The sequence below is a fragment of the Oncorhynchus nerka genome, linkage group LG25 (genome assembly GCF_034236695.1).
Source record: "Oncorhynchus nerka isolate Pitt River linkage group LG25, Oner_Uvic_2.0, whole genome shotgun sequence".
Classification (NCBI taxonomy): domain Eukaryota; kingdom Metazoa; phylum Chordata; class Actinopteri; order Salmoniformes; family Salmonidae; genus Oncorhynchus; species Oncorhynchus nerka.
The window spans coordinates 53585571-53611576 of NC_088420.1; the positions used below are offsets into that span (position 1 = coordinate 53585571).

Here is a 26006-nt window from a genome sequence, read left to right on the forward strand (position 1 = left end):
AAGGCAACAGGCAAAAAGCCATAGGCTCCAAGGTGTGACAATGGGGAAAAAGTTGACCGGCTCAAAGATTGGTTAAGTACATTAACCTGAAAAATTCACCCATACACTTAGGGACGCCAAGGGCAGTAGTAAAGCAAAATGAGCAATATGCAGTCTCCATGCTTTTCAGTGGCTAATAGCTGCTGTGAAAGGATTTAAGCACACGTCCCACAAGCTAAAGGCTTAAGCGATGTGCCCCCCTTAGTCTACACTACAGTTATGGATAAACTATCACTGTCGGGTACTTGGCAGGCAGAGAAAGCGGCAAAATGAACTTAAGATGAACCTTATCTCAGTCCAAAAGGTCCTGCAAGGAGCATGGGACCATGGAAAACAGAGTGTAGGATAGAACAATCTGTATAGTCACAGCTTTTCCACAAGAAAAACACACCAACTGAGTGTGTATTAGGGGCTGACAGTCTTTAAGACTTACAGGCCTGTCTTTCCATTCAAATTAATTATATACTGGCTTTGTCCCGAATGCTAAATCATCTGTGTGAGGATGGAGAATTGTTTCATTGCTAGGGCATGTTCTCAATATTTTTGGGGCTGGGAAACCATTTTGTGATGGCACATTCATCAGGGACCCCCTCATAACTCGAGGGAGACAGAAATAGCATACAAGGAGTTTTACTATGACTTCAGCAGTGCATGGCCAGACAAACCAAGTCTCGGGCCCCGGGAAGGAACATTTTAAACGCCCCCTCCCCCCAGCTAGCACATTTGGTTCCTTAGAAGTTGTGTGAACGTTGGTTCTGAGAATGAAGCCATACGTTTCCTGACTGGTGAAACAGAAAGGTTTTTAAATGTTCTGAGAACAGAAGTGAAAATGTAACTTTTTATGGGAACGTTAATTTTTTGGTTGCAGGGAGGTTCTGAGACTGTTTTGCTATGGTTCCCTCAGTTTCTGGGAGGTTTTATTAATGTTCTGAGAACAGATATTATAGGTTATTTGAAGGTAATTATATATTTTTTTGTAATTATGTTTCAATAAGACTCTTAGTTCAACTGTTATGAACTCCAAGCACAGATAGGACACATCGTCATTAATTTGCTTAGGCATTAATCATGCAAACACTTCTTTTTTATTGTGGCATGGCAGTGAGGTTTAAATCTATGATTTTTTGCTCTCTATCCATGGAATTAGTCCACTAAGCCAACCAGGATGGAGCTAGCAAGCTGTGTTTTTTTTTAAGACTGTTAATTTTAGTCTATGCAAACAGGCCACATTTCAAAGGAAACAAGCTCTTGTAACAGTATAACTTTAGACCGTCCTCTCGCCCATACCCGGGCGCAAACCAGGGACCCACTGCACACATCAACAACAGTCACCCACAAAGCACCGTTACCCATCGCTCCACAAAAGCCGTGGCCCTTGCAGAGCAAGGGGAACCACTACTTCAAGGTCTCAGAGCAAGTGACGTCACCGATTGAAACACTATTTAGCGCGCACCACTGCTAACTAAGCTAGCGTTTCACATCCGTTACACTCTCATTAAGATCAGGTGTAGACAATTAGTCGGCGTGGCCAACACATGAGCACACTTAACAAGATAGAGGATAGAGAGAGTTTTGTTGACACTGAGAATGTAATGTATATGTTTTTAAATAACATTCTTAGAACGTTCTTTGAATGTTAATAACGTTTTCTTGTGTTTTTTTTAATGGAAAGTTCTCTTAATGTTCTGAGAATATGACTTTAAATAGAACCATGAGGAAACCTGTAGAAAACGTTATGCTGAAGTACTGAAACTCCCACAGAAAAACGTTGTTTGTTAACATTCTCGGAACAATTCGAGAACATGACTTTAAATAGAACCGTGAGGAAACCTGTAGGTAAGTACTGAAATTCCCACCTAAGAAACATGTTTCTCAGAACGTTATGTGCTAGCTGGGTATCCTGCACCGTTCCCAGAATGTTGTGGGAAGGTTATATGCAAAATAACCATTGGACAACCACGCTCTCACCAAGCAACATATGGTTCTCAGAACGTATCAAGAGAAAATATTCCAGTTTAAGCTCATTTCCTGCAATTCTACATAGGGATAGGCCTGGAGAAATGTAACCACTCTCAAATTCATAGACAGAGCTATGGATGCAATCACTGACCATCCATGGTATCAAAATGATAAATATATACAGTGTTTGTACATAAAACAAGCTTATATTTTGAGTTCTGATGGGGTATGACAGTTGAATTGCTCATGAGGCATTTGCAAGTTATATTCTTCAAGAATCAATAGGTATATCATGGTATTCCATACCAAAAATGGATGTAGCAACTAAGGATTATAGCTTTAAATGACAGTGCATTTATGTAAATTTTGTTTTACATAATATTAAGTTGAATAAATGGTGGCGCACTGGATACCAATATCCCTCTGAGCCAGGCCCATGTTGTCCAGGGTTAAGAACATCAATTGTAGATTAATAGTATGACATTGTGTTGTAATTGCATTGTATTTTATAACACCCTTGGCCAAAATGTGTTTCATCTGTTGTTGCTATAAATATTCATAATTTTTTGTTTTGTTTTTACAAAATATATTTTGAGATCTGCCTGTGGACCTCCTGCTGTACATCTGCGGACCCCACTTTGAGAACCTCTAGCGCTAGAGTATAAACCTTGCATGACGATAGCTGCAAGGACTGGTCATAAGCAGCGTTGTAAAACTGCCAACCGGGGGAAGAAAAAAAAATCACTGGTCATCAAGGGTCTCAAAGATTAGGAGGGAAAGCATACGGCATCATCCACCTTTTGGTTTTGTCAGCTCTTCCGCCCCAAACGGCATGGTCACCATGTTATGGGATGGGGACTCCCCTGGCCCTGTAGGATTGTTGCTTCTACAGGCTGGATTGATACAGAAAGCAAGCTCTTAGGACAGAGTATCCAGCGACTTAACATAAGACCTCGGGAAAAAGGAAGAAGGAAACTGGGCAGTAGGATAGCTACATAACTGTTGTCTTGACCCTGCTCCATGGAGAAGGGTTGTCAAGAGCAAAGAGTTCCTCAGCCTCTCGCTCCCATCAGATCGGTAGGCATAGTAGGCAGCGGCCCGATTGGGTGAACCAATCGCAGTTAAAACGTGACGAGGAAAAGCCAAAGCTTTGTTGACTCAGGAGTACCAGATAAACCCCCCCCCCCTTTTCCCGGAGATCCAGAAAGTAAAGTAAGGAATAACTATACAGACTGATCTCTAGTTCAATGGGGAGTGTTTTCCATAACAGAGCCAAGTTGTCTTTGCCATGTAGAGGAACAAAACGCCCCTCAGAATAGTAAAACGGGCTGAGAGGGTTTCCCAATGAACCCTGGAAACCTGTCCTCCCGTAGAATGGGGAGCAGAGTGGTTAGGGTTTCCCTGCCTTGTACAGAGTAGTACAGCCCTGTAGTGGGAAAACCAGCATGGCGCATACCCTGAATGGCTTGACTGGGATTGCTCGCGCCATAGCAGTTAGAGGCAAAAGGCCATAGGCATGGGGTTAACAGGGCGACAGTTCGCCATCCTGCGCCTCGTGTGACAGTGAGACTGGAGGAAAGGCTGACATGCTGACTGCTGCCCTTGGCTGAAAACCTAAGAAGGCTCCTGGGGTGTGGATATGCTCAGCCAAAGTGCCCTTTCTCCCTCCACCTCTAGGTTCATGGTATGACCACAGCCTTGGATGGCACTATGGGGGGCAAGGAGGCTCACGTCTGTAATCATACAGATCTCCTCCCAAACATCTGGCTCTAGGGTCTGAGTCCAGTTGCTTCCCCACCTCCTCCAAGTAGCCTGATATGCCAACAATAAAGAGGTCACATTGAGAGCTCTAATTGCTTGGGCTGATGCCTTGTGCATTTTTCTGAGAAACAGAGGCAGTTAGGCACTCTACCTTCCCAGGGAGTGAGTCATTAATAACAACACGGCGTGAGGGGCTGAGGTGGTGAGCCAGTGATGGCTACACCATGGGAGGGTTGCCAAACCCAGATTTCTCCATGATGTGTATGTGCAGACTCAGGGTACCTTTATCAATAATCCTGCTAGTGAGTTTTTTTCCCCCCACACACTCTTAGCTTCCCTGAGGCAAGCTGGTACTACAAGTCTAAAGTCATTTTGTCAAAAGTTACTAATAAAAACGTACAGTTATTTACCCATGCAATCATATAAAATAGTCATTTCCGTTTTTTTCTTTGTAGCTATAATGGATATTTACATTTAGTTTAATGTTACACACGTCTGTACTGTACAGTTCCTTGATTGGGGCTGTATGGGGACTGGAGTCTCTTCCCATCGTATATGTTCCTTGCCAGCCCTGAGCCCCTACAGAAGACTTGATGTCGAGTCTGGCCGTGGCCCACTTGCAGACATGAAGGAGGCCAAACTCCACTGAAGGAGGGGCAGCTCCACTGCACTCAGGTCTGCATGCGTGAGTGGGCGGGAGACGTCAGTCCCCAATTCCTGCGCAATCTCTTTTATCTTTGTGAGATTAATCATCCTTGTCATGCCCTAACTCGCCTTCCCGTGACACTACATCGTCAGATAGTGGGGGGAGGGAGTCAAGGCTATCAATGACTCACCCCAACAGGGCTCCGTTGCGGAGAGCTGAGCCTCCGCTGTTGGCTCTGAGGCAAGAAGGGCTAGCGAGATAGAAGCACGTTTCAGCCTCTTCTTCAGACCTGCTCTCGTAAGCTGTCTGCAGTGCTCACTGGTCCTCCTGACCATGTTCCCTATGTATAGAGGATGGGAATCTTTCTCCGCTATCATGGAGCCGCAAGCACAAGAACATGCTGCTGATTGTGGTGCCGATCCAGTTTCTGCGGTTCTGCCTGCGGCTATGGACCCCTGACCTGTTCAGACGTACCACCTTGTTGTGCTGCTGATCCAGTTTCTGCTGTCCTGCCTGTGGCTATGGAATCCTAACCTGTTCACTGGTCGTGCTACCTTGTCCCACACCTGCTGTCTCAACCTCTGAATGCTCGGCTATGAAAAGCCAATTGACATTTACTACTGAGATGCTGACCTGTTGCACCCTCTATAATTACTGTGATTATTATTTGACCCTGCTGGTCATCTATGAACGTTTGAAAATCTTGGAGAACGATCTAGCCTTAATGGCCTTGTACTCTTATAATCTCTACCGGGCACAGCCAGAAGAGGACAGGCCACCCCTCAGAGCCTGGTTCCTCTCTAGGTTTCTTCCTAGGCTCCAGCCTTTCTAGGGAGTTTTTCCTAGCCACCATGCTTCTACATCTGCATTCTTGCTCTCTGTGGTTTTTGGCTCGGTTTCTGTATAAGCACTTTGTGACAACTGCCTATGTAAAAATTAGTGATTGGTTGATAGGGATCGTCCTTGGACAGGATAACAGTGGTCATTATGAGGGACAAGGCTTGCTAGGTGGACCGAGCAACTCCTGTTGTAAGAACAGCATAGTTAGACGGCATAGTTATAATCCCTGATGCTGGTGGCTAGCAAATAGTAGCTTGTGTAAACGGTGTACCAAGATATATACAGTTCATTCTGAAAGTATTTAGACCCCTTGACTTTTTCTATAATTTATTTCCCCCCTCAATCTACACACAATACCCCATAATGATGAAGCAAAAACAGGTTTTTAGAAATGTTTGCTAATTTATTAAGTACATATTTTAAAAATATCACATTTATGTAATTATTCAGAACCTTTACTCAGTACTTTGTTAAAACCCCTTTGGCAGCAGTTACAGCCTCGATTCGTCTTGGGTATGACGCTACAAGCTTGGCACACCAGTATTTGGTGAGTTTCTCCCATTCTTCTCTGCAGATCCTCTCAAACTCTGTCAGGTCGGATGGGGAGTGTCGCTGCACAGCTATTTTCAGGTCTCTCCACAAATGTTCGATCGGGTTCAAGTTTGGGCTCTGGCTGGGCCACTCAAGGACTCTTGCATTGTCTTGGCTGTTTGCTTAGGGTCGTTGTCATGTTGGAAGATGAACTTTAGCCCCAGTCTGAGGTGCTGAGGTCTCTGTACTTTGCTCCGTTCATCCTTTCCTCGATCCTGAATAGTCTCCCAGTCCCTGCCGCTGAAAATTACACCCATAGCATGATGCTACCATCACCATGCTTCATGGTTACAGATGTCCTCCATATGTGACGCTTGGCATTCATGCCAATGAGTTCAATCTTGGTTTCATCAGACCAGAGGATCTTGTTTCTCATGATCTGAGAGTCCATTGGTTGCCTTTTGGCCTCCTGATTGGTGGAGTGCTGCAGAGATGGTTGTCCTTCTGGAAGGTTCTCCCATCTCCACAGAGTAACTCTGGAGCTTTGTCAGAGTGACCATCGGGTTATTTGTCAGCTCCCTGACCAAGGCCATTCTCCTCCGATTGCTGAGTTTGGCCAGGCAGCCAGCTTTAGGACGTGTCTTGGTGGTTCCAAACCTCTTCCATTTAAGAAGGATGGAGGCTACTGTGTTCTTGGGGACCTTCAATGCTGCATAACTGTCGTCTTACCCTTCCCCAGATCTGTGCCTCAACACAATCCTGTCTCAGAGCTCTACAGACAATTCCTTCGACCTCATGGCTTGGTTTTTGCTCTGACATGCACTGTCAACTGTGGGACCTTATTATAGACAGATGTGTGCATTTCCAAATCATGTCCAATCAAATGAATTTACCACTGGTGGACTCCTATCAAGTTGTAGAAACATTTCAAGGGTGAACAATGGAAACAGGATGCACCTGAGCTCAATTTCGATTGTCATAGCAAAGGGTCTGAATACTTAAATTAAATAAATACTTTATTACGTTTGCAAAAATGTCTAAAACCTGTTTTCACTTTGTCGTTATGGGGTATTGTGTTTAGATTGATATTGAAACATTTTTATTTCATCCATTTTAGAATAAGGCTGTAATGTAACAAAATGTGGAAAATGGGAAGGGTTCTTGTAATTAGGAGCCTTGTGGCCAACTGCTAGCAATATTGATCACCGTATAATGCTATAGCCATGAGGCTAGTGGGGCGTTAGTTAGCTAGCAGCTACCTTGTGGTGAAGGTGTGCCGTGGCTAGCTCAGTGCTGGCTGAAGGAAACCGACTGACTGAGAAGTAGAAATGTAATTTCTACTCGTAAACATAAACCTTACGGTTACTACTCAACCTCTCGATAGGGTCTGAAGACCTACGCTCATCAGCAATATCCTTCACGGTTTGATGGTGAGCAGATTAAGCAGGCAAACAGGTATACAGTCGATATGAGGAGAGCTAGAGTAATGACACTCTTCATGAGGAAGAGAAGCGAGAACAACTGGAGGCCTGGAGAGTGGCTTCTTTTATGGAAGTGAGGGTCTCACCTGTCTGTCTCTGTAACATTCGTTGTTGGAATGATTGGACCAAGGTGCAGCATGGAAGGCTTTCATCATTTTTATTAATGTGAACCAGCAACAAAACAAATAACGAGTAACAAAACGAACGTGCAGCTTTGTAGTGCAAAAGGCTACAATACAAAAACATGATCCCACAAACAACAGGTGGGAAAAGGCTGCCTAAATATCAGAGACAACGATAGACAGCTGTTCCTGATTGGGAACCATACCAGGCCAACATAGAAAATAAAAAACTAGACTCCCCACCCTAGTCACACCCTGACCTAACCAACATAGAGAAATAAAAGGTTCTCTAAGGTCAGGGCGTGACAGTCTCCGACAGATGCTTTTGTTAGGTGTTTCCGAGAGAGTAGGTGGTCCTTGCAAACCCCCACATGTGATACATCGAAACAAGTATTTGAAAGAGAACACCATTGAGAACACCATTGGGTCCTTATCATCGCTTGTGCGTCTTAGCAAAGAAAGTTTCTACTCCTTTTAGAGTATTGTTCCTTGAGCATTTTAGCAAAGACCATTTTCACTCGCTTTAGAGTATTTCTGGTCTTATAGGAACATGGCCCTATCCTGTGCTATCTTAATGCAGCATTTGATCCAGCCTTTGTCCCTCTCCCTGGTCTTATCCCAACAGCTGTCTGGTGTTTGCTTGGTTCTATTCAAGCCCCTGTCTCCACAACAAACACAGACAAAAACAGTCTCCACAACACACAGACAAAACAAGATGGATGCCCTGGCCTCTCAGACAGAAGTGCTTTAATCTTGGTCCTCTGCCATGGTGATGGCATGACAACAGGGAAACCGTCTGTAGTGTCCCGATCTTCCACGTCCTGTTCGTCTGGCACCGAGGGTGAGGTCATGAAAATGGCCATGCACTTTCCATTCCCCTCCTGGTGAAGGGGCCAGAGTGAGAGACCCTTTGAAGCTTAATCAGGGCTTTACCACACAAAAGAATATTAATGTCGCATTTGCCCCTTGTTCACAAAAGCCTATTCCTAGGCTGTGAACTACAGTTTCTTTTTGATTTCTGTGTGTGGGTGTGAGGGTGCAAGAGAGACCGAGGGGGAGCGTGGTTGCCATGGTTATACGCGCTCTTTTACTTTGTGTGATTGTTAGGGGTGTACTCACAAAAAAAGGAAAGAAAAAAAACTTCAATCATGTGTATTAAATGGCTTATTAATTTTCCACTCAATCTAATTTGGGCTTGCATTCTGTGCAGCTACAAAAGAACACCTCAAAGTTAAAGCACTTACAGTACACACAATTAAGATTATGTTTTTATCATGACCTGACAAGGTATAATTTGAGTTTTGAGTTGCATAGCAACAACTTGATGATACATAGCCATAATGATAGATGGCGCCTATGATCTGTGACTGACATCACCTCTCCTTATATAAATTACATACTATCTAATGGGATAAAGATACAAACTTTGATAGGTGAGGCAGATATACAATATTTAGATATGGGTGGCAGGTACAGTAGTCACTGCACCTATCCGGTGTATGAGACAAAACCTTTTGTATTTTTTTTATTTATTTTTTATTTATTTTTTTAGACTCTCTGAGCAGAAAGGAGCTTCTTTATATACATGGTGACCATGGTTTTCCTATTTTATGAATGGTTGATACAATGTGAATAAGATGTTCAAGAGCAGCTCAGCTGCATAGTGACATGGTTAGGCAAATGGAGCTTCAACCCATCCATACAGCAGGGGTAGGCAACTAGATTCAGCCCCGGGCATATTTTTGTCGGAGTGAATGGTCGGGAGGCCGGAAAATAATTTTAATCATTTGTAGACCACAACTAAGTCCAAAAAGAGATTGCAGTGAAAAATAACAATCATTTCATACCTTGATTACTTTGAGGCACGATCACATAAACGTCCTCTCAATGTCAACTGCGTTTATTTTCAGCAAACTTAACATGCATAAACTGAACAAGTTCCACAGACATGTGACTAACAGAAATGCAATATAGTGTTCCTGAAAAAAGGAGGGGGTCAAAATCAAAAGTAACAGTCAGTGTCTGGTGTGGCCACCAGCTGCATTAAGTACTGCTGTGCATCTCCTCCTCATCGACTGCACCAGATTTGCCAGTTCTTGCTGTGAGATGTTACCCCACTCTTCCACCAAGGCACCTGCAAGTTCCCAGACATTTCTGGGGGGAATGGACCTAGACCTCACCCTCCGATCCAACAGGTCCAAGACGTGCTCAATGGAATTGAGATCCGTGCTCTTCGCTGGCCATAGCAGAACACTGACATTCCTGTCTTGCAGGAAATCATGCACAAAACAAGCAGTATGGCTGGTGGCATTGTCATGCTGGAGAGTCATGTCAGGATGAGACTGCAGGAAGGGTACCACATGATGAGGTAGGAGGATTTCTTCCCTGTAACGCACAGCGTTGAGATTGCCTGCAATGACAACAAGCTCAGTTCCGATGATGCTGTTACACACCACCCAAGACCATGACGGACCATCCACCTCCAAATTGATCCCGCTCCAGAGTACAGACCTCGGTGTAACGCTCATTCGTTCGACAATAAACTTGAATCCAACCATCATCTCTGGTGAGAAAACCGCGACACTTCAGTGAAGAGCACTTTTTGCCAGGCCTTTCTGGTCCAGCGACGGTGGGTTTGTGCCCATAGTCGACGTTATTGCCGGTGATGTCTGGTGAGGACCTGCCTTACAACATGCCTACAAACCCTCAGTCCAGCCTCTCTCAACCTATTGAGGACAGTCTGAGCACTGATGGTGGGATTGTGCATTCCTGGTGTAACTCGGGAAGTTGTTGCCATCCTTTATCTGTCCCACGGGTGTGACATTCGGATGTACCAATCCTGTGCAGGTGTTTTTACATGTGGTCTGCCACTGCGTGGACGATCAGCTGTCCGTCCTGTCTCCCTGTAGCACTGTCTTAGGCATCTCACATTACAGACATTGCAATGTATTACCCTGGCCACATCTGCAGTCCTCATGCCTCCTTGTAGCATGCCTAAGGCACGTTCACGCAGATGAGCAGGGACCCTGGGCATCTTTCTTCTAGTGTTTTTCAGAGTCAGTAGAAATGCCTCATGTCCTAAGTTTTCATAACTGTGACCTTAATTGTGACCTTAATTGCCTACCGTCTGTAAGCTGTGTCTTAAAACTTCTCTGAGATATGTGGGACGGTAGCGTCCCACCTCGCCAACAGCCAGTGAAAGTGCAGGGCACCAAATTCAAAACAACAAAAATCTCATAATTAAAATTCCTCAAGCATACAATTATTTTATACCATTTCAAAGATACAATTCTCATTAATCCAGCCACAGTGTCTGATTTAAAAATGCTTTACAGCGAAAGCACCACAAACGATTGTTAGGTCACCACCAACTCACAGAAAAACACAGCCATTTTTCCAACCAAAGAGAGGAGTCACAAAAAGCACAGAGGTAAAATTATTCACTAACCTTTGATGATCTTCATCAGATGACACTCATAGGACTTCATGTTATACAATACATGTATGTTTTGTTCGCTAAAGTGCATATTTACAGTGGGGAGAACAAGTATTTGATACACTGCTGATTTGGCAGGTTTCCCTACTAACAAAGCATGTAGAGGTCTGTAGTTTTTATCATAGGTACACGTCAACTGTGAGAGACGGAATCTAAAACAAAAATCCAGAAAATCACATTGTATTATTTTTAAGTAATTAATTAACATTATTTTGCATGACATAAGTATTTGATACATCAGAAAAGCAGAACTTAATATTTGGTACAGAAACCTTTGGGTTTGCGACCGGGAGGTCCGTGGGGTAACGCACAATTGGCCTAGCGTCAACCAGGTTAGGGAGGGTTTGGCCGGTAGGGATATCCTTGTCTCATCGCACACCAGCGACCCCTGTGGCGGGCCGGGCGCAGTGTGCGCTAACCAAGGTTGCCAGGTGCACAGTGTTTCCTCCGACACATTGGTGCGGCTGGCTTCCGGGTTGGATGCGCGCTGTGTTAAGAAGCAGTGTGGCTTGGTTGGGTTGTGTATCGGAGGACGCATGACTTTCAACCTTCGACTCTCCCGAGCCCGTACGGGAGTTGTAGCGATGAGACAAGATAGTAGCTACTAAACAATTGGATACCACGAAAAAGGGGTCAAATTAAAACATTTAAAAAAGAGAGAGAGAGTTGAGACAGCAGGTCCGAGACAAGATAGCACAACCGGTGAACAGATCAAGGTTCGATAGCACAGGCAAAACAGCTTAAACTGCATCAGCAGCACGACAAGGAATCACGTCCGATGAACAGGTCAGGGTTCCATAGCCACAGGCTTAACAGTAGAAACTGAATCAGCAGTACGACCAGGTGGACTGGGGACGTGGACAGCTAGTAGTCGTCAAGCCAGGTAGTCCTGAGGCATGGCCATAGGGCTCAGGTAATCTGGGAGAGGAGGGAGAGATGGGAGCATTAGATGGAGCATGCCTAAGATTACACAGGACAGACTGACCCTAGACCCTTGGCACATAAACTATTGCAGCATAGTTACTGGACACTGAGACGGGGGGAGGTCGGGGGATACTGGGCCCATCCAAAGTTACACCCGGACAGTGCCAACCAGGCAGTATATAAACCCACCCACTTTGCCAATTACAGCCCCCACACCACTAATGGGATATCAACAGGCCACTAACTTACTACCCTGGGACAAGGCCGAGTATAGTCCAGGAAGATCTCCCCAACCACACAAGCCCAAGGACAGGAAGGATGGCTGAGCTTGAGCAAGCCATTGACTCAGCCCCCGTAATAGGGTCAGAAGCAAAGATTCCCAGTGGAGAGAGGGGAGCTGACCAAGCAGAGACAGCAAGGGTGGTTTGTCACTCCAGTGCCTTGCAGTTCACCTTTGCACCCCTGGGCCAGACTACACTCAAGAGATGAAGAAGTAATAAGTCTTCAGTAAAGACAGAGTTGAGACAGAGTATGTGTCTCTCACATGGATCAGCAGACCATTCCATAAAAATGGAGCTCTGTAGGAGAAAGCCCTGCCTCCAGCTGCTTGCTTAGAAATTCTAGGAACAATAAGAAGGCATGCATCTGTACGGCAGGACCAAATCGACTAGATTAGGTAGGAGCAAATCCATGTAATGCTTTGTAGGTTTGCAGTAAAACCTTGAAATCATCCCAAGCCTTAACAGGAAGCCAGTGTAATGAGGCTAGCACTGGAGTAATATGATCACGTTTTTGTGTTCTAGTCAAGAATCTTGCAGTCGTGTTAAGCGCTAGCTGAAATGTGTTTTGTGCCTTATCTGGGTAGCCGGAGAGTAGAGCATTGCAGTAGGTTCCATGTGGCTCAGTTGGTAGAGCATGGCACTTGCAATGTCAGGGTTTTGGGTCGATTCCCACGGGGGACCAGTACATGTGGAAAAAGTATGAAAATGTATGCACTCTACTGTCAATTGCTCTGGATAATACCTTCTAGTAAATTGTAAATCTAGTCTAATCTTGAAGTGACAAAAGCGTGGATTAGCATTTTTGCATTTTTTTTTTTGACAACATTTTTCAGATTTTTGAAATGTTACGAAGATGCAAAAAGGCTGCTCTTGAAATATTTTTTTATATGTTAGTCTATAATCTTGAACAATAAGACAATATTCTTCCACTTACTGTGGTCCGCACTCCGCAAGGCTGTGTATTTCTCTGTGTCCACAGGTCAGGAGTAGACAACAAGAGGCAGCCTCAGAGATCCATTTAGATAAAGCACAAAAGTCATCAGTGCACAGGATCTATCTCGGTATTAATCCCAAACTTTGGGTCTAAGCCGGACTTGTCAATAAATAACTTTAGGCAAGTCAAGTCTTTGACCATAAGTCCAAGAGTATTTTTTTTAACACGAGTCAGGGTCAAGTCTCAAGTTTTCCTCTCACTTTGTAATGTATGAGTTATAATAAGGTTGTTCTTATGTTGTTGTTTTACAGGTGATGTACTTCAGCTCGTTGTTCCCCTACGTAGTGCTGATCTGTTTCCTGGTCAGGGCTCTGCTCCTCAAGGGATCCGTGGATGGGATCCGACACATGTTCACACCCAAGGTACCGTATCCTAACCCTAATGCTTACCCAAGGTACAGTACAGTGCAGGGGTTGGAACCGGTTCAGGGAACAGAACAGAAAACTGGAAAATAACAACATTTTCAGAGGAACAGAATAAGAACCGGGAACGAAAGTGATCTATACTGTTCCGGAACAAAACAGTTATTTTAAAAGCATGGGAACTGGTTAATAACATTATTTTACATTCCAGCATTTTTTTGTCACTCAGAAACTTAAGCCCTGTTTCCATTGGCAATTTGAAGTCAAGCAAGGTTGGGCTGGCCTTGGTGGGCTAGCTCAAATTGTGTTTCCACTGCCCCCAGAAATTAGAAATGTTGCTAGGTTGCCAATATGTGACTGCAGCTGGCTTCGCTAATGTTGCTAGCTAAATTGGAAGATGTTGAATAATTTAATTCATCCTCACCATGCTGTAACTAACATTCCCCTATAGTACCAGCCAGACTCAGAGCAATGTATTTCGCTTGCTAACGTTAGCTAGCTAGCTAAACGGTTAGCGTCGTTGCTAGAATAACAGGCTAGCTAACTAAATTCCTACCTTGCTTGCCATGGCATTGGTTATTAGCTAGCTAACTAAGCAAACGAGACAACAGGTTTGATATGATGTAGCTAGCTAGCTTTCGATATGACTTGGCCAGCTAATATTCCTGCTAGCTAACCTTAGCTAGCTAGCTGGCTTGTTTCAACTCTGATTTGCTGGCTAACATTAGGTAGCTTGCATTCAAGGGCTAAATGTTCTCATAAACGTTTGTGTAGTGCAAAAATGTATGAAGGATCCAGCTATGGTGGTTATTATAATGGCGCCAGAGGGGATGGCTGCCGTTTTACGGGCTTTACCAACTGTGCTGTTTTGTTTTTTCGCATTGTTTGTAACTCATTTTGTACATAATGTTTCAGCAATTACTCACCTCGAACATTAGAAATCTTTTTTGTTTAACCTTTCTAGCGCAGGCGTGACGCTAGCAACCCACCTCAACAAAATCTGGTGAAATTGCAGGGCGCGAAATTCAAATTACAGAAATATAAATATTTAACATTCATGAAAATACAAGTGTTATACATCAAAATAAAGCTTAACTTCTTGTTAATCCAGCCGCTGTGTCAGATTTCAAACATGCTTTACGGCGAAAGCACACCATGCGATTATCTGAGGACAGCGCCCTGCATACAAAAGCATGGAGACATATTTCAACCAGGCAGGTGCGCCACAAAAGTCAGAAATAGCGATATAATAAATGCCTTACCTTTGAAGATCTTCTTCTGTTGGCACTCCAAAAGGTCCCAGCTACATCACAAATGATCCTTTTGTTCGATAATGTCCTTCTTTATATCCCCGAAAACTCAGTTTAGCTGGCGCACTTCATTCAATAATCCACCGGTTTCTCTCCTTCAAAATGAGTACAAAATTAATCCCAAGCGTTACCAATAAACTTATCCAAACAAGTCAAACAATCTAACCTAAGGTACCCTAATACGTAAATAAATTGTATTGTTTGAGATGGAGAATCGTTATTGTCTTTACCGGAGATAAACAACAAAGAACGCACTCTCATCCACGCGCATGAAAACACTACAGCCAAAACGGGAGCCACTTAGAAAAACTACAAATTCTAGCAAATTTTTCCAAAAACAAGCCTGAAACTCTTTCTATAGACTGTTGACATCTAGTGGAAGCCCTATGAACTGCAATCTGGGAGGTTTTGGCCTCATAATAAACATGAAAGCCATTGGAAACAGTGGTAGGCTGAATTTTAATTTGCAAGGGATGGTTAATCCTCTGTGTTTCGCCTGCCATATCAATTCTGTTATACTCACAGACATTATTTTAACAGTTTTAGAAACTTTAGAGTGTTTTCTATCCAGGTCTACCAATTATATGCATACCCTAGCTTCTGTGCCTGAGTAACAGGCAGTTTACTTTGGGCACGCTCTTCATCCGGACGTCAAAATAGCCCAAAGAGGTTTTAATGAGCAAAGGATATAGTGCTTTGTCAAGACAAGGCCCAAATCCACATCAACAACATGAAGAAAAGACAGTGTAAAAAGGGGAGGAGGGTGGGGTGTCTTGTAAGAATTTGCGGACAAGTAGGTAAACCACCACTTCCGAACATGCAATCATGGGAAAACAAACTGGCCGATCTATGATTAAGACTATCTGACCAATGGGACATTAAAAACTGTAGTATCTTGTGTTTCACCGAGACGTGACTGAACGACGACAAATAATATAGAGCTGGCTGGCTTCTCCGTGCATAGGCAGGACAGAGCAGCTACGTCTGGTGTCAGAGGACGGACCAAAAAAATGTCAGACTCCAGTCACCCAAGTTATAGACTGTTCTCTCTGCTGCCTCACGGTAAGCGGTACCAGAGTGCCCCCCCCCCCCTTTGTTTTTACACTGCTGCTACTCGCTGTTTATCATCTATGCATAGTCACTTTACAAATTACCTCGACTAACCTGTACCCCCACACATTGACTCGGTACCGGTACCCCCTATATATAGCCCCGCCTTATCTCAGCTCACTGGTCACCATAGCAGCACCCACTCTTAGCACGCAGGTATATCCAGCAGGTATATCTCACTGGTCACCCCCAAAGCCAATTCTTCCATTGGCCGCCTCTCCTTCCAGTTCTCTGCTGCCAATGACTGGAACGAACTGCAAAAATCACTGAAGCTGGAGACTCTTATATCCCTCACTAGCTTTAAGCACCAGCTGTTAGAGCAGCTCACAGATCACTGCACCTGTAAATAGCCCATCCAACTATCTCATCCCCATACTGTATTTATTTATCTTGCTCCTTTGCACCCTAGTATCTCTACTTGCACAATCATCTTCTGCACATCTACCATTCCAGTGTTTAATTGCTATATTGTAATTACTTCGCCATCATGGCCAATTTATTGCCTTACCTCCCTTAGCCTGCCTCATTTGCACATGCTGTATATAGACTTTTTGTACTGTATTATTGATTGTATGTTTGTTTATTCCATGTGTAACTCTGTGTTGTTGTATGTGTCGAACTGCTATGCTTTATCCTGGCCAGGTCGCAGTTGCAAATGAGAACTTGTTCTCAACTGGCCTACCTGGTTAAATAAAGGTGAAATAAAAAAAATATTTAAAAAATAATAATAAAAAAAAAAGTTATTTTTATGTAATTTTATTGTGTTACTTTTGGATTTAATTTCATTTAGTAAATATTTTCTTAACTCTATTTCTTGATTTATTTGTGCCTTGTCTAACAACTGCAGTACTGCTTGTCCATGTGATAGCTGCCAGCAACAAGCCCAGACGAGCTAGCTAAACGTTGTGTCAGCATCCAGCAGTGATCAACTTGGTGGTTGCATGGTAATGGCATCACCAGCCCAAATTCTAATTGAGCTGGCACCAGTTGTAAAACTGGGCTGTGCTGGCCCGGGTTTCCCTCGATCCAGCTCGAATGTGAGATTTCCATTCGAGCCACCTTGAATTTGGCCCTAATTTGAAGTGCCTGTGGAAATGGGGCTTTATTCCAGTGTCTGCCTGCCAGCTGGAAATCTTTGCCAGTGTGTGTGCATGTGTAGGCTACCTGCCCATCCCCCTCTGAAGCATAGGCTACTGTACCCTGCTGACATTACAAGCGTGATTCAGATATTGGGGAGAGAGATTTTTTATGAGAGAAGAATAGATTCACTTTTTCAATTCTAGTTTAGGATACTATAGTTATCACATTTCACATTGGATTTATTAACTACAAAAATATCATTTTGATGCTGCTCTGCACACACAAGATTGTTAGCTGACTAGCTAGCTCCGGTTCAACGTTAAGCCACCTCTCGGAAGTTCAAAGATATTCAAAGTTCCTCCATAGGAGCCGCTCATTCGTATGCATAATTCTGTGGGACTAATTCAGATAATGCATGTCATAACAAAATGCCCAGCGCTTCAGGCCAAGCACCTCCACCCTATCTCGCTCTCTCCCCACCCGCATAATTTAAGTTGCATCTCACGCCCCGTACTTGTCTGTCCAATGCATCGACACAACTATAGCTTGTCCGCACCATAGCACGCTGCTCTATCTCAAAAATATTTTTTTCTGTTCAGAACTAAACAATTGAAAATTATTTTGGTTCTAACCCCTGGTAGTCACCATAATGCTGCTCCTTGGTTATACCCAAGGTACAGTACCGTACAGTCAGCACAATTCTACTTCACACAGCCAACATACTGTACTAGACCCAGTCAAGGACTCAGACTTGTTTGATCCAATGCACTAGTTTTATCCAATGCATTTGTTTGATCCAGTTATGGATCAATGTTGCGTTGTTCACTTTACTGATCGAGGAAGGAAACCAAATTGACTGAAAATGTGCCAGAAATATATTTTTTTAATACTTTAGTCTTTGGCTACTCAGTTGCCGTGGACCAATAGCAATTGGAATCATTTCATTTGGTTGTTTCCACGACGGCGTGTTCCATTCATTTCACAACAAAGTCTCATGTGTCTGCTGATTCTCACACAGCTGACATCTTTCTACTTCAAAAGGCCTTTGCTGTGTCTCCTGTATGCAGGTAGAAAGACATCGAAAGCAGGGCTCATTGTGTGTTGTGTAGTGTGTGCCTTCTAACTGGGTTAAGCCTTCCACCACACACATATACTGTTGGCTATTTGAGAGCAGTAGCATGCTGGTTATGTTCTCCTTGTTGGGTCCTTGTTTGATCTTCTCCAGTTTTGACAAATGGAGGTAACTCTCAATCATGATTCACATGTCGACTGATCTGCTCCACTGGTCCAAACAATCGCTTGTCCATTACTAGAAGTTTAACAAAGACTATTGTACAATAAATGACGTAGTGTTGTCCTAAAGAGTCAAACATTGGTCAAATTAAATCCACATCGAGGAGAGATGTGTCTGGAACTATAGTTTATCTTCCTTTTCCTTCCACCTCACCTAAATGCAGTGGTGTAAAGTACTTCAGTAAAAAATATCTGTACATTACTTTGCTATTTATATTTTTGACAACTTTTACTTTTACTTCACGACATTCCTAAAGAAAATCATTTACTTTTTACTCCATACATTTTCCCGCACTCCCAATAGTACTCGTTACATTTTGAGTGCTTAGCAGGACAGGAAAATGGTCCAATTCACACGCTTATCAAGACAACATCCCTGGTCATCCCTACTGTATCTGATCTGGCGGACTCACATGCTTCGTTTGTAAATTATGTCTGAGTGTTGGAGTGTGCTCCTGGCTTTCCGTAAATAAAAAAAACAATAATATGGTTTGCTTATTGCTTATTATAAGGATTTTGAAATTATTTATTTTTGATACTTAAGTATATTTTAGAACCAAACACTTTTAGACTTTTACTCAGGTAGAATTTTACTGGCCGACTTTTCTATTAAGGTATCTACTTTTACCCAAGTATGACAATTTGTGTACTTTTTCCACCACTGTCTAAATGTGCATTCTTAATTTATTTTCTTTCCAGTTGGAGATCATGCTGGAGGCCAAAGTGTGGCGCGAAGCGGCCACACAGGTCTTCTTTGCCCTGGGCCTGGGCTTCGGAGGGGTCATAGCCTTCTCCAGCTACAACAAACGGGATAACAACTGTCACTTCGACGCAGTGCTGGTCTCCTTCATCAACTTCTTCACCTCTGTGCTGGCCACCCTGGTGGTATTCGCCGTGCTCGGCTTCAAGGCCAACATCATGAACGCCAAGTGTGTTGCACTGTGAGTAGTATACTATAAGCCACTCACTTTTAGAACTGTAGCCTAATCCCCCAACTGTAGCCTCATCCCCCAAATCGTAACTTTTGGTGATTATACTGTAGGCCAATATGCCTGTGACTTGAAGTTAAGCAGATGCTTTTATCGATCATACTTTTCATAGAGACACACAGTATATTCAATGCAATGTATGTGGCCAGTACTTGAATAATGCTGTAACCACTGAGCCACGTGACAAGGCCGATATTAGCGTGGTCTTGTATGATAGAGTATCCATTTTGATCTGGTCTTATATTATTTTCAATCTCTCAGGAACACAAAGAAGATCGTTGCTTTGCTAGGGAATGAGGTCAGCCATGACCTGATCCCCCACCACATCAACTTCAGCGCTACTGTGAGTGCTGAGGACTACCAACAGATGACGGAGATCCTCAGAGGGGTGACGGAGAAGGATTACCCGCGCCTGGGCCTGGACTCCTGCAGCATCGAGGAAGAGCTCAACAAGGTGAGGGTCCTTTGTCTTCCGACAGCTACATCATTCTAATGCAACGAGTTGGTCGGTGCAGAGGGCCATCACAACATCTGACATAAGGCAATGGGTGAGGGGGCTTGTAGAATGTAGAATGGTAATATTGTGTCTTTTCGCATCTTTCATGATCATGACAGTCACTTTTAGGTCATTGAAGAAAACACATAAACAGTCATAAAAACTGGTGTCGGACATGGTATCATCACAACAACTGACTTTTGCACCGTCATGTCACAAACCAGGATTAGCTACGCCCAGAGCAATATATTTAGAGAGGTGGGCCAAAATGTTGAATGGACGCCATGTTTGCGCCAGGTGAGCATTCCATTCATTCATACATGATGAGAATTTGGAATCTTGTACATAGCATTGTTTAAAAGTGAGTACAATGGTCAGAGTGAGGTGTTCTCTCATTTGTGTCTGGAAGTAGCTAGCAAACTAGTCAACTTTAGCCAGTTAGCTTGGGTGCTTGACTGCCGTTGTGAGGTCAGAAACCCCTTCTACCCGGCCAGAGCATCCAGTGTGCACTCTAAGTGCGAAACGCTCTGAATTTACAAAACGACCCAAAGCACACTCTGACACACTGGAGGCAATTTACGAACACACCCTAAATATATGGCTCTGGCTACGCCTATCGAATGAACATTCTTTGTGTCATAACAGTGCAATGTAAACTGTTACTGAATACTATTTTCCACAGACTGCGGTAGACTTGCCTCTAGATGTTGTCTACACACGTCAAGATTTGTCATTCCAATCATGTGAAACCTTAGGGCAAATAGTCTTACTAGAAGTGGATATTACTGACTAATTTACGTAAAATCTTCTTCTTCTTCCCTGTCATCCTTCTCCTCCCTGTCCTCCGCCTCCTCAGGCAGTGCAAGGTACAGGCCTGGCCTTCATCGCCTTCACAGAGGCCATGACCCACTTCCCTGCATCTCCCTTCTGGTCCGTCATGTTTTTCCTGATGCTGGTTAACCTGGGCATGGGCAGCATGTTTGGTACCATCGAGGGCATCATCACACCTTTGGTCGACACCTTCAAAGTCCGCAAGGAGTTCCTCACAGGTCAGTCCATGACGGGATGGAGGAATATATAGGTCATTATATCTCAATTCACCTTTCTGCGATTCCTCTTAGCTTATCTCCTTGTTTCCTTCTCAATCGTATTGGAGAAGGTCCCTATCGTATCTTCTTCCTCGATGCGTTGTGAAGGAGGACATAAGGAGAGAAGATACAAGGAATTGAGGAAAAATAAAAGAGAGTGTCAGTTTGTGGTAGACCTTTTTCCATAATGTATCCTCAGCTGAACTATACTGATGTGTATTTTCTATAGTAACAGGTCAATTAAGTATGAAATGTAGCTAGACTCTTACCCATATAAATGGATGAACACTTCATCCTCTCTGTCATGGATGCCATGGTTGCCCTTAGTTTGAAGATGTAATCCGGAGACAGGTGTTTTATTCAATAGCCTTCTGTGTTCTCTTTTTGACTCCCTGTGCATTTTCAATCATAGTCTGCTTCCACCGGCATTCCACTGATTTCAAAACTCGGTCAACTTCTTCCATGACAACAAATCAAATCCAAATCAAATCAAATTTATTTATATAGCCCTTCGTACATCAGCTGATATCTCAAAGTGCTGTACAGAAACCCAGCCTAAAACCCCAAACAGCAAGCAATGCAGGTGTAGAAGCACAGTGGCTAGGAAAAACTCCCTAGAAAGGCCAAAACCTAGGAAGAAACCTAGAGAGGAACCAGGCTATGTGGGGTGGCTAGTCCTCTTCTGGCTGTGCCGGGTGGAGATTATAACAGAACATTGCCAAGATGTTCAAATGTTCATAAATGACCAGCATGGTCATATAATAATAAGGCAGAACAGTTGAAACTGGAGCAGCAGCACGATCAGGTGGACTGGGGACAGCAAGGAGTCATCATGTCAGGTAGTCCTGGGGCATGGTCCTAGGGCTCAGGTCCTCCGAGAGAGAGAGAGAGAAAGAGAGAATTAGAGAACGCACACTTAGATTCACACAGGACACCGAATAGGACAGGAGAGGTACTCCAGATATAACAAACTGACCCTAGCCCCCCGACACATAAACTACTGCAGCATAAATACTGGAGGCTGAGACAGGAGGGGTCAGGAGACACTGTGGCCCCATCCGAGGACACCCCCGGACAGGGCCAAACAGGAAGGATATAACCCCACCCACTCTGCCAAAGCACAGCCCCCACACCACTAGAGGGATATCTTCAACCACCAACTTACCATCCTGAGACAAGGCCGAGTATAGCCCACAATGTTGATCTCCATTTCTTCCCCATCACTGTCATCAAAAGACTATACAATGTCTGGTTCAAGGAAAAATGTTGACCTAAATCAGGGATTCAGAGAGAGTCAGCATGGCATGATCGTCCTCCAGAAAGTAGTCCATCTCAACATTTCCCCACTGATCTTTGTCGATGACGCCTGATAAATTCAGGGCAGCAGTGGTGAGAGCAATAGCAACACTTTTGCAGTTCTTCATGTCTTTCCAAAAAGCTGCGGTAGAAAGGATTATTTACACACACTGAGCAGCTCATGTTATAGACACAAGCATTCCACATGGCAGACCAATCCGAACTCATCTCTCATCCAGCCCATCCATTATCTCAGCCAATCATGGCTTGCGGGAAGGTTCCTGTATTTTTCCATGGCCAAACCAACTAGGCTCGTAATTTAACAATTGTATTTGCATTTACAAATGGCTTACAAGTTTTTGATATTAAGGAACTTGAAAGTTCATGTTCCAGAAGGCTTTTCTGACAACAACAAAAAACACATTTTAATAAACAAAACAAAAGTTTACGTTCAAGTGCCTCTCCTGTGAAGTAGTGACGTGCGACATACGTCTAGCTTCATGAAACAGGTCACTTATGTATAAGTCCTTAATATTGCAAAATATCTAGTTGCAAGCATTGTAGGAACTACTTGAGGATAGCAAATTGTCCCGCTGGTAATGTGTGGAGGTGTAGTGACATGTTTTGGGTTTTTCGAGATCTTTCTATTATTTGGAATGCTAGAAAACAAAGAAGGCTATTCAAATACCTTCTTCTTTTTTTTACTAGTATAATGTGTCCCTCAGTTTTATGTCATTTGGTGTTACCACCTTGAAAATCACTGATTACGAAGGGATACAAGGATCCAGTGGCAAGCTGTTATTGAGGGAGGGGGTCTCTATTAAAGAAAAATATTAGCTAATCACACCCTTTTAATATGTCGAAGATTTTTCATTTATCATTTGGTGTGTCTAAATCCAAAGTGTCACTTGGTGTTAGAACATTTTAATGAAGGGAAATAACATTGTGAGTAAAAAACGTGCGATTACCTTAGATTTTAGCATTTGTGGCCTCCAGAAAATCCACATTTACCTCAAATGTATCATCGGTGGTGTTAGTACTCCTTGTGGTGGCATATTGTTATTATCATGGTACACATTTCATTAAGCTGCCATATTAGTTGATTTAGAAAGGGAAGATCAAATCAAATCTTTTTTTCCAAAATGCCATGCCCAAATGCCACCATAATTCAAGCACCACCCGGATGGCATTTATCCCCCTTGTCCCTTTTGACTAACGTCTGTGTATTCTCCCTCTTGTAACAGTGGGTGTCAGTCTGCTAGCCTTCTTCATCGGCCTGCTGTTCGTCCAACGATCTGGGAACTACTGGGTGGCCATGTTTGATGACTACTCCGCCACACTGCCCCTGCTCATAGTGGTCATCCTGGAGAATGTGGCTGTTGCTTGGGTCTACGGGACTGACAAGTATGTATATGTCAAATGATATACAGAATGTCAGTAATCTGTGGTTTTCTTGAGTATAATTCCAAATTCGAAGCTGTCCATCCAAATGCAATGACAAATATTCTTTAAATTCAGTATTCAGAATGAGTTAACCATGAATAGTGAATGAACAACACTTGACTTAAATAGTACCCGCTATCACCTCTGGTATCCTGTACAGGTACTGTATGTTAAACATAATTGCCAAACTCAACACAGTCTAAAGTGTGTACCATTATGTATCCTCACCTTCTGTGGGATCCTTTCCCTGCTTCTCCCCTGTTCCTCCACCCAGGTTCTTTGAGGACCTGAAGGACATGCTGGGCTTCACTCCGTTTCAGTTCTACTACTACATGTGGAAGTACGTGACCCCCCTGCTGCTCATCCTTCTGCTGGGCTCCAGTGTGATCCAGCTGGGAATGACCCCACCCAGCTACAGTGCCTGGCTAGAGGACATGGTGAGGTGTCTGTGGTCTCTGGTGCAGCTGTCAAATACAGTATTTTAGTTCAGTGGACCTTCGGTTCAGTTAATGGGATACACAGGCTTTTGTTATACTCCAGCACCAAAACAACAATTCAACTACACATCTATATCTCTTTTCTCTTTTTCTATAGTCCTATATTGCTTCCTGTACTTACCTTATTTCCTTTATCCACACTCATTTTAAAATACCTAGATACCTGGATGGTTACGTGATAGCCCTCTGCCATATTAGCTTCACCAATCCTCTTGGATTATGAGATCAGCACAGATTTGAGGAGTGGACGTTACACTTAAAACTGATTTAAGATGCAACCTATTGTCACATGGGCCCAACATGGTTTTAGTGTCAGTATCCGTTTCTGGCCAGTGAGAAGTAATATATAGTAGTAACTTCTTGCTCTCCTTCCCCCATGTGAATGAGGCCAGTGAGGAGTCTCTGAGCTATAATGATACACACTAGTAGTATCATTAGTAATACTATACAGTTCTAACCTCTCAATCCTTCCCTGTCTCTCCTAGGCCAGTGAGAAGTCCCTTAAATATCCCCCTTGGGGCCTGGCGGTTTGCATCTCCCTGGTGGTGATGGCCATCATGCCCGTGCCCGTGGTCTTCTTCCTCCGCTACTTCAACATCATCGACGAGAACGCGGGCGTGGTGTCCACCATCTCCTACAAAAAGGGCTGCATCATCAAGGAGAGCGTCAGGCCCGAGGAGGACGATGATGCCAGCCTCATCCATGCCAAGTCGCCCGGCAGCGAAGCGCCCTCTCCCATGCCTGGCAACAGCATCTACCGTAAGCAGAGTGGAGGGGTCCCCGATGCTGCACCCAACGGCCGCTACGGCATCGGCTACCTGATGGCTGACATGCCAGACATGCCCGAGTCAGACTTATAGAGCGACTTGTAGGGCGATGTCTATGGTCCTCCCACCCTACTGGCTGGCCAACCAATCCCTCTCCGTTGCGTTTAGTCATGGGAATCATCATCTGCATATTTTTATTTGTAGTGTTTCAGTATATTCTTTGTAGTTATCGTAGCTGCTCCCCTTCATGTTTTCCTCGTCCCCTTTTGCCGTGAAAACGATTAAAAAGGTGTGTCCACTGTACATATTATCTCCTTTTGTCTTCCCCACCCAGTTGCTCCTTGGCTCAGTCCCAAATATATCCTCTCTAGCTCCCAGTCCTGGAGACCTTGTTGACCCCCTAGTGGACAGAACAGGACAGTATTGGTGTAAGCAATAAGGTGGAATCAAACTCCACCAAGGCTACTAATAGTGCTAGGCAGGATAGGTGTGAATTCAATTCTGTAAATTCAGTAAGTAAACTCAAATTAAAATGGTCTTTATTGCTTCTCTATGAAAACAACAATGAATTTGAATTTCTGTCTAATGTCTGAATTGATTGAATTGAAATGGACTTAACCCAAACCTGATTCTAGGCTCTGCCAGGGAAAGTCAACAAGGGTCATAGGCTATGTATGGACCAGTGAGGGTTCCATTTGGGACTGGAGCTTCTGTCCACAGTATGTGTCCCCCCCCCCCACACACTGGCTGTGTACATTATGACTTCACCACTGGCCCAGAGTACTGAGATTAGTAGCAGTGTAGGCGCTTTGGATGACATACTTGTTGACAATGATGCTATGCTGACTACATTTCCTTGATGTAAGTACAATATAGTGCAAACAGCGAAAGGATGGCAATGAAACTGAACCCCCCCCAATGATTGATCTAAAAGAAAATGTGTGCCTAAACATGACTGGGGCGGCAGGTAGTCTAGTGGTTAGAGTTTTGGACTAGTAACTGAAAGGTTGCAAGTTCAAATCCCCGAGCTGACAAGAATCTGTTGTTCTGCCGCTGAACAAGGCAGGTAACCCACTGTTCCTAGGCAGTCATTGAAAATAAGAATTTGTTCTTAACTGACTTGCCTAGTAAAATAAATATGTTTATAGAATACATGGTGAACATTGTATATTTAAGGTATTCTGTAAATATAATATAGAAA

At 43.7% G+C, this 26006-nt stretch overlaps 1 protein-coding gene across 1 annotated transcript in view; it reads left to right on the forward strand.

Annotated features, from left to right (window-relative positions):
- The window catches only part of LOC115109673 (sodium-dependent neutral amino acid transporter B(0)AT2-like), a 44918-nt gene extending 19204 nt beyond the window's left edge, over nucleotides 1–25714 (forward strand). Inside the window, exons 6-12 of the mRNA XM_029634879.2 lie at nucleotides 13326–13436; nucleotides 18929–19170; nucleotides 19480–19672; nucleotides 20571–20763; nucleotides 23343–23502; nucleotides 23816–23978; nucleotides 24524–25714. Of these exons, the coding sequence (XP_029490739.2) occupies nucleotides 13326–13436; nucleotides 18929–19170; nucleotides 19480–19672; nucleotides 20571–20763; nucleotides 23343–23502; nucleotides 23816–23978; nucleotides 24524–24898 (1437 nt within the window). The 3' untranslated portion in view covers nucleotides 24899–25714. The remainder of the gene's footprint in view (nucleotides 1–13325; nucleotides 13437–18928; nucleotides 19171–19479; nucleotides 19673–20570; nucleotides 20764–23342; nucleotides 23503–23815; nucleotides 23979–24523) is intronic.
- The last annotated feature ends 292 nt before the right edge of the window (nucleotides 25715–26006 follow it).